We start from the raw sequence: 14,835 nt of genomic DNA, 5'->3' as shown, positions 1-14,835 counted from the left end.
CTTTAGTTTGCTAGTTATTATGAAGATTACTTACAGGAAATCGCGACGTTTTCATTGTTACCAAGGTGGTTGCTAGGGACGCTGCTATCGATATTATTTCTGTTATGTTGTGTAACTGTTTAATGGTGTTATCTTTATTTCTACCCCCTTCCCCGTCAATGTATAGTGTTGGTCCACAGCGCAAACATATTAGTTTAACAAAATCCGCATCTAAAGATAGCCTACATTATTTTCCCCTGTGCAATTCCAGTCTCACATCTCACAGCACATCGTCATTAACAAATACCGGAAACAGACCGAAAACAGTTTAAAAAAATTAAATAATACTTTATTCCCGAGTGTGCTTGCTTTTCTCTTTGAAAGTCATCACATAACGGCATTGTAATACACGGTTCGGCTGCATTAAATATTACATATCTGCCGTAGTTCTGTATTTATAGAGCCCTGATGAGAAGACTTCTAGACAAACATGAGGAACTGAAAACGTGACGTGGATCATAAATATATCAGCCATTAAACAACATCTTACATTTCTTTTCACACAATACGTCTCCTTGCAGTATCAACACTAATTTGGCTGACTTTTATATTTGATCCAATTGGTAGATAGGCTGTATTTACACCATAAAGGTGCACAGCTGATATAAAGGGACACCTAGTGGTTAAAGCATGTTATTGAATTTCATTATTTGTATTATTAGATATTAATAGGATTCCTATAAAGTATATTCATTACTCGTTATTCTCTACTAATAGTTAATTAAAGACCGTACATACGAGACGTAACCTTCGGAGCGCACTCTCCAATCACAGAGCTTGAGGACTATCACAGGGTTTGTCAAACAGAGCACATGGTGCTTTCAGAACAAAGTAACACAAAACTAAAATGGCATTCATTTTTTTTAAATATGTCGTAGTAAGAGATTTATTTATTTTTCTTCTCAAGAGAGTACCAGAATGTGTATTTTATGTTAGTATTTCAAAAAATCTCCTGGGGGAGAATCCCCCCAGAGCCCCCTGCAGGGAGATGGGTCTGGATCGGTCTGGATCCTATGGTCTGGATGCAGACCGCAGGCAGGGGGCGGTTCCTATAAGGGGAGGATCCTATAGGGGGCGTTTCCTAAAGGGTTATGAGCCACGTGTTTACTTGAGAGTTCCTAGTCACCTGTTCTGTCTGTTAATAATAATAATGTATTTGTTGTCGAGAGGGTAATGGCGTAGCTCGTTTTAATCATACTTACGTTTAAGTCCTGCATCCTCCACAACTGCACAGTGCTGCATATGTTTTCCTATAAACAGACCAGTGCTTAAGTTATGGAACGCTGCGGGGAAAAGGAGTTACGCCTTCCTAATCAGCTCTCTCCTTCCGCTGTCATCGGACACAATGGGCTGATGTCTTTATACTTGAGTAATTTGTGCATACAAATATTGTGTTTCTAGGCTTTACATGTTATACAAAATAAACTTTTATACTTCTCTCATATATTTGTCCTTTTTTTCAACAGTGCTAACTGCTCTTTGTACAGCCCAGGATGCTGATGTAAATCGTATGGTCTGATTCTATTACACTGTTGAAAATTAAATAACCTTGTATTTTAATGTTTCAGATAGCAATGATTTTTAATAGCAATCATTGATGTAAGATTCAGAAAACTGTCTTGCCTGCCACATTTTGAAGGGACACATCATCCGCCTAGACAAGTACACAAAAACAGATACAGGTCAAGCTGTTCACTTAAACATTTGTACCGGGTAGATATGTAACTGTGCTAAAGGACAGACTATTACTACTTTAACACAGAATAACAGACAACAGGAGTCAAAGAATAGGCAAACATTTTTGCACTGTCATACACGGGAGCGTACCTACAGTCAGCCAGCCCTATGTTCCCTCAAAACTATCTTTACCCCTAGCCCCAAGCCTAACCCTAATTAACCCCACAAGGGACACTGATCTGTGTCTCTTGTTTTAACACATTGGAGGCCAGTCTAAGTGAGTGATTGTAATATGCGTGTATGTGTTTTAGTCCTACACCATGGGTTCTGAAATCTTCCTTAAAACACTTCCTATTCAGAGCAAACTCTGGTCCTTCTGTATAACTGTATAGCCGATTCTAAAAACACCTTCTAAATCCTACATAAGTGTTCAGAACAAGAGAATGGAGACACTTTAATCCTACTACTGCTGAATCCCACATCAACTGCTTCATTTATGAGCATCAATGAGTTCCTATAACAATAATTATAGTGTTATAAGCTGATTATAATACATTATAAGTATGATGCATAGCCAGTATTACCGCTTCATTTATTATGCTCTAATTCTTCCTTTGAATAAGATGAAGGTTTAAGGGGAATTTGTGTTATGCAATTATCTTATGTGTGTTGTTCCTTTCCATATATGCGTTGATGAAAAACACAGCTTTTCTCTCCTCATAAACAATATGTATTTATTAAAGCCATGTGGTGTACGGTACAGTAGTTTCCCTTATTTATAGGCTCAACTTATCCAAAGCCAAGTTATTCATCTTACCCCTAGACTATTTGGTCTGGAAAGAGGCATACAATTGAAAAATATCAGTTATCACTGGAGATTATGAGACAGGGTTTAAAATGCTATATATTTTTATCTCACAGAGAAGCACTTCATTATGGTTGGTTGAAGCGTATTATGGATCAATCACCCAACATCAGGGGACTGGAAGCTATTGCCTAAACTATTTCTCAATTGATTCGGAAAAGACCTTGATTTGAACAGAGATTCCTTCTTTCTATCAATGTGTCATTCAAAGATGGGCCAGCAGGCAGAAAGCAGGGGGTGGAACACTAAAGGAGCCGTACGGGAGATGAGGTTGGAAACCAGACCATTTGGGGATCTAAGTATATAACGGATCTTAGAGGAAATTCATTAATGTATCAACATTGGATTGACTCAGGTATAATTTGCATTAAAGATATGCCATAAACTTCAGGATAAAAGGAATTGGGTAAGTGAATTATTCATTACTAGAAAGGCAATCCCTAAAAAATGGCTCCTGCTTCTAAATAATAGAAGAAAAACCCAAAGATTACATTGACAATGTACACATGGCTCTGACAGGATGTAATTGTAAAACAATATACAAGCAGACATCATACTGTACATACAGACATACTGGGAAGCTGCCTCATAGTCCTGTTCAGTAAAGCAAGCTCACACCCTACATAAGAGAATGGAGACACTTGAGTCCTACTATTGTTGAATCCCACATCAACTAGTTCATTTGAGCATTAATGAGTTCTCATAACTATAATTATACAGTGTTATAAGCTGATTATAATACATTATAAGAATGTTCATAATGCATCAGACATTGGGTGCATAGCAAGTATTAGTGTATTACCGCTTCATTTATTATGCTCTGATTCTTCCTTTGAATAAGATTACATTGACAATGTACACATGGTTCTGACAGGATGTAATTTTAAAACAATATGAGCAGACATCATACATACAGACAGACGTACTGGGAAGCTGTGGTTGACAAACAGCAAGTCAAATAATGTATGGCAGCTACAGACAATTTCTCAGGAGGGGCAATTGCCAGAATTCAATTTTCAAATATGACTTGACATTCTTCCAAATATGTAAAACCTGTACAAATGGAAGCTTGTCCCTACTCCTCTATGTGCTGTGTGTTTGGTCACAGAGGAGACAGACCATTATGTTTGTTTCATGTCAATACTTGGGCAACTCAAGCTGCTGCCCTTATCTTGTCTCTGTTCAAAGTGGAATTTACACAGAAATAGCCAAATATATCTCTGGGTCTTAACACACCCCATAGTGAAATATATAGCCTAGTGTAAACCTTATACTAATAATAGCAAAATTGTCCATCTACAAAACTTGGATGATATTCAAAGATGATCAACAAAAGTTGTATAAGGTAGACAGTGTGTTTTTCTTTCTGAGTTCATGTTAAATATCAAAATTGATCTTTTGGTTGATGAAGTCAGAGATAATGAAATCTGGGCACATATTTTGTGGTTGCTGAATTAGAACACCCAATAAAATGTTTATGTTTAATGAAGACTTTCCTCTTTGTATGTACTGTATATTTTCCTTTGTACAATGTATTGGTATGTGCTATACATTTCATGTTTATTATTTGATGAGTATTGTAATGTTTCAAAAATAATAAATACGTTAATTAATTAATTAATCTTACCACCAGACACAACATGAACAAATGAATGATACACATCAGGACAGTAACTTCAACTTCAGTATTTTAGGTGTACAGAAACCTCTACTCATGTTGTTAAATGATATACAGCAATATCTTCCATAAAACGTAGTTGATTGATTTGAATAATAATTACTACCACTGCACAAACAGTAAAAAATGATATGCCTACAATTTATGAGTTTAATGTATCCTATCCTATGTTATGATAAACTATCAAATTGACTCTGTATTCATTATGATCTGTCAATAGGTCAATTAATTTGTCTTCTCTGTGGGTTGTATACTCTTCATTCTTTATGTAAATTAATTATAATTATTATTTTTCAAAGTTCGTTTATGATTCATTCAAAGCATTAAAATAAATGAGAAACAGAGCGTCATATACCTTTAAGAAATACGTGGGGGGCGGGGCTCATAACCCTTTAGGAAACGCCCCCTATCCTATAGGATCCACCCCCTTGCTGTGGTCTGCATTCAGACTCTATTGCCTGCAGGGGTTGGGTTTTTTTCAGCATGTCAACTCTTTCACTTGTGGGGAAATTGCAGGATTGGCTCCAGGTCGCCCTTTTTATTTACTACAAGACAAATGTGCCTTTTTATTTCATACAGTTCAATTTGGGTTGAGACAGGGAAATAATCTAAACCTCACGCGTGGCGTTTCACTGTCAAGAGGAGCGTGTATGTAATTACATTGCAAATACTGACTTGAGCCCCACCACTGTTTGGGTTAGCCCTACCATAGATTACCCAACAAAAATACTCTGGAGCCGCCACTGTATATCATCATATCATATAAAAATATTTTAAGTGATACTTCTGCTTCTGCTCCCCGGCTACAGGCAGCAGAGCCGTGTGGGAACCAACCTTCGCTTTAGGATTAAGTCGGACATTTCTTCGGTAACTCAGTGTTTGACCTTCTACCGGAAGTGCTTCCTGTCTGAAATCCATGGTTGCGAACATGTCTTTAATGAAGTTGTGTACACTGCCCAGGCTTCTAGCACGGTAAGAATACTTTTTGAACATGGAGGTCATAACTATATTTTTGCTCCATGTCGGTAAAGATGTTCTGCCGCTAACAATGCTAATATCGAAGCTAACAGACGTGTCCCTTCAGCCTGTGTTAGGTACAGCAGACTTGTAACAGTGACTGTATTGAAATGCATTTATATGTGTCTCTCGTTAAAAAGCGCTTAAAGCAGCAGTCGATAAGCAAATATGTCAAAGCTATAATACACTAAATGGCTGGGGACATCTAGCTAAGGTCTCTTTACTCAGAAATGCAATTACTTTGTACTATTGTCTTCCCTTGTCATGTGTTGGTGTTTATTATAGCTTGCCTATTTTAGACCATTGTTAAACTGAATCAATGAAGGACCATTAAGTGACAAGATTAGAGTTTTCCATTAGATTCTTTATTAGGCTATTGGTTTTTATAGCTTGTAATGTTTTTGTATAAAACATGAACTCTCTCCAATTCTGAAGTCTTAGTAATGAATATTCTAAATACTTTCTGTTTAGTGTCTGATCCCCTTTTCTAAAGCTTTGGATATGTATTCAAGGTCTCCCATATCACATATCTTCAATATGTCTTATGATCGTACTACATATTTCAACTGTTTGTTTATGAATGATGAATTGAAACAGGAAAAACATTGGCACCATTTATCTTGACCTGCTAAATGATGGTAAGATATGCAAGTGGCTAATAAAAACAATGCAAATCTATCAAAGGGCTGGTCATATTTTAACATTTACGAGCTATTTGACCAGCATGCAGATAAGATTACATTTTGCATCATGACACTAAGGTCTCATTTGGTATGTGTGTGCAGGTGTGTGTGCCCTGTGTTCCCGCGCCTCGGCCAGGCCTCTCTGCTCCACTCTCAGCCTCCTCAGCTGAACTCCAACCGGACGTCGGTGGTGCGCTGCGGCCGGCAGAAGTATGAGAGGGCGTTTCCTGTGATTTTAGTGCGACCTGATGGAGCAACAATCAACATTAGATACAAGAACCCAGACGCATCCTGATGGTGAGAACTCTCTGCTCTGGCGCTATACACTTTCAATATTTCTGCTCATGGCAATCCGATTGACCACACAGTTTCATTATTGGACATTTGTATCTAGCGGTGAGATATGAGTCATGTCGTGTGGTATATGTCAATAGGAATGGTTATATTACAATTAGGGATGCCCGATAATTATCTTGCGTGCGTGCGTGGGAGCTATGTGCAACTCAAGGCATATGCTCGAACCGGAGCTGCCTGGACGCTGCAATCATGTTGTGCACTATCCGAGCTGAGTGTGCTGACTTTTCGTACAATGTCCCACTGTCTGGCTTCCTGCATCAATTCAAGTGCTCGGCGCAGTTGTGGCGAAGTGTCGCTCCTCTGTTTTCATTTAAACAGCTCCTTATATCCGTTAGCGCAGATAGCTAGCACCAGATGCTAACAACAACAATGCATGTAAGGTCTCTCTCTCGCTCGCTCGGGCCAAACATACACACACCCTCCCGGTCCTCCAGATGGCCAGTCGGTGCCTGCCGGTGAGCGTGGAAGTGTGGTCTGCCACAAGCGGGGCTGTCAGCATCAGCTTGTAGATGGTATTTTAAACTCGATGCGCTCTGAAACTACGGGGCGGCCAAGGGGAAAAAATACACATGCGTTAATCGCGTTAAAATAATTAGTGGCGTAAATCTTTTTTTATTATCGGTTATCGGTATCGGTCTTGAGAAGCAGGAAGTTATCGGTATCGGTTTCAAAAACCCAATATCGTGCACCCTAATTACAATACATTGGAACAAAGTCGTTTTGAGTACCTTTAGTCAGTAAAACAAAAATGACATGCCACAAAGCAACAGTGAAATACAGCTCCAGAATAAGATCGATCAATCAATCAAAGTAAAAAAGGCATATATTGTCTAATACAAAGACATCCAAATGACCAAAATGATAATGTGAACGTATAAAAACAAAGATGGATCCAGGTGCATGTCAAAAGTCTTCCAGACGTAGCCAAAAGTCATGATTTAGACGTTACCTGCCAGGTGAGAGACAAAATGTCTGAGGACGATAACCCAGATGCTAAGCTAGTAACACACATGTGTGGGACATGAGAGCATACAGATTAAGAGAAAAATAATTAGGGAAGAGAGGTGAAAAATGTTAGACCAAACACTGTGTAACACAATTACTGCAGCATGCCTACTTATTGGGCAGTACTTGCCATTATGAATGAAACAACATCTTGCTTTATCACTTCCCATCCCAACCCTGGTATTACTGACAACAGCTCCAAAATGACATCCTTCCTCAAGATAATAGGATGAATTGTTACTGTGGCATGCCTGTCTATAAGTATGTTGATTCAGAATGTCATGATTCTGTCAGTTTATTGGATTTTCTCTGTGTGTTTTGAAAGATGCCAGTCAACCTGTCCACTCTGTCTGAAGAGGAGCGTCGAGCGCGACAGAAAAAGAGAGCCGTGAAGAAGACGAAAGAACTAACAGCAGTCGACTATGAGGACGACTTCACAGCAGACAAATACAGCAAATTCTGGAAGAAGAAATGATGAAAAGAAACAAGACATTGCAGATCAGAATAGAAGATTTAATTTGTCCATATAGTATGTTGTGATTGTATTGTATTATTGCCAAAAAGGACTTGGTATAAAAACAGAAATGGCGGAACAGTGACTCTTTCGTATGGCAAAGAGACATGTAGCGGGAACTCTGAATCCTTACAGTCTCAACAACCTGCCGAAGCTGGAATCCATAACATGTTAAGTCAATAAATTGGTTTGAAGCTGTGTATCTCGGGTGTTGAATTTATTAAAACTCACGGAATATTTAGAGTATGTTGATGGGCTTGATGTTTTGCACATGCCCTGATTGATTGATTGATTTTAAATACAAAAAGTATTTTTTTGTTACTTATATGGATGAAGAATCAGTTAATTTGACACTAAAGTGTACTTATTTCAGACCTTTACATATATTGTTGAATAAACCTTTCTAGCACAAAGGTTAGGCACAGATTCATGTTATCTCTTCACAGTCCAGCAGGTGACATTGATGCAAGAAAACTTGCCATCAAAATTACGTTTCTTGCATTTCATGGATGTGAGCCTGTGAGGAAATGGTAAACATGTGTTATTCAGATAGGGAAAAACTGAAGGAAAGGGTTGTAGAAATGGCAAAAGAATGGAGCCCAAAAGGGCTGTCGGAAGCAGTTTCAGGTTCAAAGGGCCTTGTTTAAATGTTTAACTTATAAAACGGATAGGATATACATAATATAGTTAACTTGTTTATTGTATTTGTATTTATATAAGACATTGGTCTTAATGATAACAAACTCCGACACAGAATGTGGCAGCATACACATCTAACGTTGGTTTGTAGTCCGCCATTAAAACTAAAGAAGAAGAAAAAGAAGACGTTTCTCGCGAGAACTCCAGATTGCGTCCTTGCTAAAGCCGAAATGGGGTACTGGGACATACCAGAGGGCACTGCCTGCGTCCAGAAAACATGGATCAGTACAAAGCTAGGCACAGCTTTGGGTAAATATCAGCATTGATAAATAAACTGCGAGTCAATGTGGCTGTGAACGCTGGGGCGCGAAATATAACGAACAGTAGCATTCATGTTTGAGCTAATGCTACCGCTAACGTTAGCAAGTTAGCCCAGGTCTTGTATCTGCTATGCAAGATGTTTTCAGGTCAACTTTCCAACCAAACTCTATGATAAACTACTTTGGTTCCCATAAGTCAATGTATAGGCAGTGAGCTAACAACACACATTTACATTGGAGTTATGTGGAGTCGCATGTTCATTTGACATCTAAAGTGGAACTTATGTGACTAAACTGATATCGGGTTATTGATAAATGAATTTCAAAGAAAACTTTGAACCAAGTTTTTGGTCATACTTTTGCCAAATATCAAACCTTTCCTTTGTAAAGACGACAATATAACGCTGAGTTTTTAAAGGCTTCTTATCACGTATACATCTCACCTTTCTGTCAGCTGGACTTACACCTGCACGTTATCTACTGTAGCCTAAATGTTTCTATATCTACAGTATGCCTAAGTATCTGAGATAGTTTCGCGTGAAAATCCAGTAGATCAGTCCGTCTTGCACCATGCTACGTTCAAAGTCACTTTGTAATACTATTAAAGACCTTGGGATAGAGATGAGAAGAACAATATGACTTCAAAGGTTTTCCTTTTGCTATAATAATCACCGCAATGAATTACAGTGATAGCACATAAACATTGTTTTCCGCATATGTATAAACACATACAAAAAAAAGAATAATTATTAATAAGTGTAGATCTTTCCCCTTTGTTTTAGAAGCCTCTTCTCCCAATATACACTGTAATATTCATATTATTGTGATGCATTAATGACTGATGCTGGAGTATTATTCCTGTTTTCAAGATGCATGTATTTTATTTGCATGCTTTTTGGATAAAGCAATCAGAATGGAGTTGGTGTTAAAATGACAAACAATGTCCAGTTGTTTACATGGTGTCATGCTGACGCTGACTGAAGAGCTGAAAGAGTACACTCAGCTCGATTAGAGTTTGACCTGTTCTTGGGACTTAAGGTCCATTTGACAAGCCCTTGAACCTTGAACTATTTGTTAAAGTGTGTGGTACTTTGTGTGTGTTTTCAGGCATGGTTGGTTCAGCCTACCACCTTGTGGCAGTCCAGCCTGAATCTACAATGGCAGGGCTACAGAGGGCCACCAACATAACTGTAACCATGGGTAAATATTCATGATTTAATGATTTAACATTTTAGAATCCGTCTGATTTAAAACACAAGAATAAGACTTCTTTGTGACCTCAAAAAAAGACCACCCATTATCACTGATGAACCCATAGCCGTTCAAACAGCAGTTGTCCCCTGTTCTCCTGCTGCTCACATCTTCAGTAAACCTCTCAGAAAGATGCTCGAGATGTCTATAGGTCAGTTCTTGACCAGGTACCTAAAGTCTGCTCCTTAAATATGTTTTTTTCCACCAGACGTTTGGTTACTAACAATATCCTCGAGCTGGTGGGCACCGAGAGGTTTTTCTTTAATTAAACGGCAGACAATTTGTGCTGTAGAACAGTGATTCTCAAATGGGGGTACGCAGACCCCTGGGGGTAATCTTAGTAAAAATAAGTTAAATAGAAAACACAATTTTATATAAAACATTCCTAGAACCACCAAGGGGGTCCTCATATAAACATGTCAAATGTGTGTATTGTATTTTATAGTTTTTCACAATAACATATTACTTAAATTGAAAACTCCTTGGAAAAATCTGTTTTATAAAAGTGTTGTTATTTTTTTTCATGCATAAAATGAAAATATCCTTAGTTTGTTGTAATGCATACCACGAAGGGAGTTAATACAATCACACACTGAGGGAACATCACTATATTGTAATTATTTATATAGGCTTTTTCGATCAAAAATGTTCGGGATCGGTCAGGCGGTACTTGGCTGAGAAAATGTTTCAAAGGGGTACATTATTGAAAAAAGCTTGAGAAGCACTGCTGTAGAAGATATACCACTTTGTTTTGGTTACTAAAATATTCTTAAAAGCAGAAAAGTCACATAATGACAACAACAGTATTTGGCAATAGGATATCAAATTGTAGCGTGGCATTCAGCCCAACATGAGATTACATTTCACAACCATCACTTCCGTTCCTAAGAGGCCGTGTGCTCTGGCTGTTATTTCACACTTGGTGCACCTGACATTGTGAGAGTTATTAAAAACTATTTTCTCAGACTGTAACTGTAGTGTGTGTGTGTGTGGTGTGTGTGTGTGTGTGTGTGTGTGTGTGTGTGTGTGTGTGTGTGTGTGTGTGGTGTGTGTGTGTGTGTGTGTGTGTGTGTGTGTGTGTGTTGTGTGTGTGGTGTGTGTGTGTGTGTGTGTGTGTGTGTGTGTGTGTGTGTGTGTCACCAGCCACCATGGGGGCGGTCTTCGGCATGGCGACTTGCCTCAGTGCTCAGGCTCGTGACGCTCCAGATGACCCTTTCAACTACTTCATCGGGGGGTGTGCCTCTGGGATCTTCATTGGAGCCAGAAGTAAGTGAAATCCTGACGCTTATTTAAACAGTTCTACCGATCCAGCAGCTCACCTAGCATTAGCATCACTGCAGCTACCTGTAGTTGACTATTAACATGACCCTGACAATCTGTTTCCATGCTGATCAATGTCCAAATCAGAATTTAAATGCAGCGTTTCATTTTGTCTTTGAAATAGCCAATACATTAAGGGATAGTTATCAGGATTTAGGGAAAGACAAGTGCACTGGGCGACATAATTATGGAAAACTACAATTTCCCATGGATGGACTACAAAAAGCACATATATATATACTTCGAGCCGTGCGTGGTTATGATCTTGTTTCATGCAGGCTATTAAGGTGGATAACTGTGAGAATATATTACTCCATTACCGAGGTTTGAATACAAATATAAGTGAAACTCAATGGTTACTTGCGCTCACCCTCTTTGTCAGCTTATTTATTGAAATGAATACCAATTAGTGTTATTGTATAAAACACCATTGAAACATGTTCGATTAAGGAAAAAAGCTTAAGAAACACCACTCGACTCAGGAAACACCTTGAAAGGTTGACTTATTTGATCATTTTATTGTATTTGGCGTTATGTTCCTATTTCGCCTTCTGGTTTAATAAACTATTGAAAGTTCAAAACATATAAGCTCTTTGGCAGGTTATGGCATAGGATGCAAAATGTTTCATAAGCACCGTAACGTATAAGTCTGTTGGCTCTTATCATGGCAGCCACTCGGGTTCTTTTGGGTCATTTCAATCATACAAGCAAAATAGACAATTCGACTGCAACCCAGTTATTGGAGTTATATGTTGGTTTTGGCTACACTCTATTTATTTGTTAATTCATTTGTTTATCGCCCTATATCCAGCACGTACCAAGCATGATGTAAGGTATCTCAAACTAATGACCTATTTGCAGTGGTGTAAAGTAACATTTACATGTAATAATAGTACAACGACGCTTTACATTTGGGAGGGAGGGTAGACAAACAAAACAAAAACAAAGCCATAAAGAAACAAAACAACTGGAACAGGGTGAGGGACTCAGACTCACGGAGGTATTGGGGGAGGGAGTTCCAGAGCTTCGGGGCTGCCACAGAGAAGGCTCTATCCCCGAAGCTCCGGAGTTTGGCCTTGGAGATGGAAAGCAAACCGGCTGAGGTGGATCTGAGGGACCGGGGTGGTTGGTAGAGGATGAGGAGGTCAGTGAGGTGGGGGGGGGCAGATGGTGGAGGGCTTTGTAGGTGAGGACCAGGAGTTTGTAGTGGATGCGGTGTGAAACGGGGTGCCAGAGGAGTTCTTTGAGGCCCATGTGATGCCATGATTTGGTGTGGGGGAGGAGTCTGGCGGCTGCGTTCTGGACACGCTGGAGTCTACTGGGGGATGTAGTGCTGATGCCGTAGAGGAGTGAGTTGCAATAGTCAAGGCGGGAGGAGATGAAGGCGTGAATGAGTCGCTCAGCTGCAGGGCGGGTGAGAGAGGGACGGACTTTGGCAATATTGCGGAGGTGGAAAAATGAGGGTTTTTTTACTGTTTTTTTTAATACATTTTTTTATTTACTCAAGTACTGTACTTAAATGTGACTAAATCAGATTGTTGTTCCACCTGGAGTAAATCCACCAGCTACCCTGCAGTATACAAAGTCATTCAAACTAGCTGCACCTTTACCAGCTTTGAGAACACTTTAATGATCAATCATTATAAAACATATCATATATATTATTCTGAAATGGACCAATCTGCACAATGACTACTTTTACTGTAACAGAGTATTCCTACACTCTGGTACTTCTATTTGACTTAAGTGCAAGATCTGAGTACTTCTTCCCCCCTGGTAATTCAACCAGTTTTAAAACTGTCATTACTGAATTGAAGTCTATAAAACAAACCAGTCTCCTCTGCTCTTCTTCTGTGTGTGGACCTTAACCCCCCCTCTGTGTGTTTCCAGCCCACAGTGCTATGACCGGGACGTCAGCCTGTCTGGGTCTCGGTGTGTTGGCCTTCTACACTAAAGTGGGCAAGATGGAGGGATGGAAGCTGGCAGGAGCTCCCGTACGATGAGCGGAAGATGCTACGTTTAACCCTGTTGTAAAAATTGTTTATGTAATAAAGTACTTCTGAATTGACCAGTTATTGATGTTAGTCGTATTACAGTAATATTCTACATTACACGTAGATTAAAACATATATGTAGAGTGACATGCAGTCACATGTAGGAGTTTCACATAGTGTGTGGGTATGGAGCCCTGGTCCTGTGTTCTGTAGCCGGCTGTAAAGATGTTCATTCATGCTGTAAAAGTGTGCCTTTTAACATGGATGGCCATGGAGATTGACAGCACACACCTACCCAAAGTGGAGCTAGCAAGAGATGTGTGTACACAGAACCAGTGGGAATACACATGTGTGCAAAACAAATTATCATTACAAAAACGCCCTCGTATGTAACCCTAACCCATCCTTAAATAACTTTTGCGGCAAAATTAACCAAACAAAAAAGTTCTCCAGAGGGAAAAATCAGTTCATCACATTAATTACTTTTTTATTTTCAGCACGTGGACTCGTGGTGAAAGACACTTTTTCCAGTTTCATCATGATTTTCAGATGTGCAGTTACCTCAACTTCACAACTGAAACTTAGGATAGCTTACGTTGTGTGAAAATGTCAGTCCTTGGAGCTTCACATATATGGAGATAACTTCCTGCCATAACTCCACAAACTAAACATCTTTTACAAATGCCCTTTGATTCACTAAGAAACATCGTGTGGTTTGCAAATACAAACCACCATCCACAAACTAATGCATTTAGTTTTGCATTAGGTATTCTGATTCTGAGTTGCAAATTAAAAATGTACCTATTTTTCCAGGTACTTTTTTCTAATAAATCATTTCCCAGAAACAAACAGGATTTTCTCACAAATATCCTGAGTGAGTCTTCACAGCAGCAGAGGGCGCTACTGAGTCATTTAAACGGAGGGGGGTGGGCAGAGCAAGTAACAGCCCTTGCCAGTCTGATGACAACGGTTTGTCTCGCGTTCCGATACCAGACTACATTTTACAATATTTGGTGAGTTTGTTGTTGTTTCCGGTGAAAAATATAATGTTAAATAAACTAAGTTACTGTTTTATGAGTAGGATGACATATAGCAGACCGCAGGAGCTAGCTTACACTAAGCTAGGCTAATTTTAATTTATATATATAATTGGTATAATATAACTCCTGCAGCCTGCTTTTATCATCCTACTCATAAGACTTTTTTTTCAGCAAAAGACATTACACTAACACATTATCCCCCAAAGAAGAGATACAGCAAACTTACAATAAAAATAAATGAATACTTAAATTAACAAGGGCGTGTGGCGCAGTGGGTAGAGCGTTGGTGTTCGGATCAAGGGAGCACAGGTTCAAACCCCACTGCAGTCAGCATGTCGTTGTGTCCCTGAGCAAGGCACTTCACCCCAAATTGCTCGTGTGGGCATTGCCCACAGTATTGAGTATGTAAGTCACTTTGGATAAAAGCGTCTAACAA

General features: G+C 39.2%; 2 protein-coding genes across 2 annotated transcripts; both read left to right on the top strand.

The window, feature by feature from the left end:
* Positions 1-4,720: 4,720 nt before the first annotated feature.
* Positions 4,721-8,035, top strand: mrpl55 (mitochondrial ribosomal protein L55). Its single transcript, XM_034081418.2, is given in 5 exon segments — positions 4,721-4,907; positions 5,069-5,231; positions 6,062-6,231; positions 6,234-6,256; positions 7,647-8,035. Coding segments are annotated over 4 exon segments (399 nt in total). The 5' UTR covers positions 4,721-4,907; positions 5,069-5,175; the 3' UTR covers positions 7,797-8,035.
* A 617-nt stretch (positions 8,036-8,652) lies between these two features.
* On the top strand, positions 8,653-13,433 carry LOC117445648 (NADH dehydrogenase [ubiquinone] 1 alpha subcomplex subunit 11-like). The gene is made up of 4 exons (XM_034081419.2): positions 8,653-8,783; positions 9,902-9,994; positions 11,189-11,311; positions 13,256-13,433. Exons 1-4 carry the CDS (start codon positions 8,705-8,707, stop codon positions 13,366-13,368), a joined length of 408 nt encoding a protein of 135 aa, XP_033937310.1. The 5' UTR covers positions 8,653-8,704; the 3' UTR covers positions 13,369-13,433.
* The last annotated feature ends 1,402 nt before the right edge of the window (positions 13,434-14,835 follow it).

This window comes from Pseudochaenichthys georgianus, chromosome 4 (assembly GCF_902827115.2).
Source record: "Pseudochaenichthys georgianus chromosome 4, fPseGeo1.2, whole genome shotgun sequence".
NCBI classification, from domain to species: domain Eukaryota; kingdom Metazoa; phylum Chordata; class Actinopteri; order Perciformes; family Channichthyidae; genus Pseudochaenichthys; species Pseudochaenichthys georgianus.
This window is presented reverse-complemented; position numbering and strand designations above follow the sequence as displayed.

Bases quoted from the DNA above. Each gene is read 5' to 3' on its own strand.
- LOC117445648 (XM_034081419.2), top strand. From the start codon at position 8,705: ATGGGGTACTGGGACATACCAGAGGGCACTGCCTGCGTCCAGAAAACA. The intron at 8,784-9,901 runs GTAAATATCAGC...GTGTGTTTTCAG, and splicing joins AAAGCTAGGCACAGCTTTGG to GCATGGTTGGTTCAGCCTAC. The intron at 11,312-13,255 runs GTAAGTGAAATC...GTGTGTTTCCAG, and splicing joins GATCTTCATTGGAGCCAGAA to CCCACAGTGCTATGACCGGG.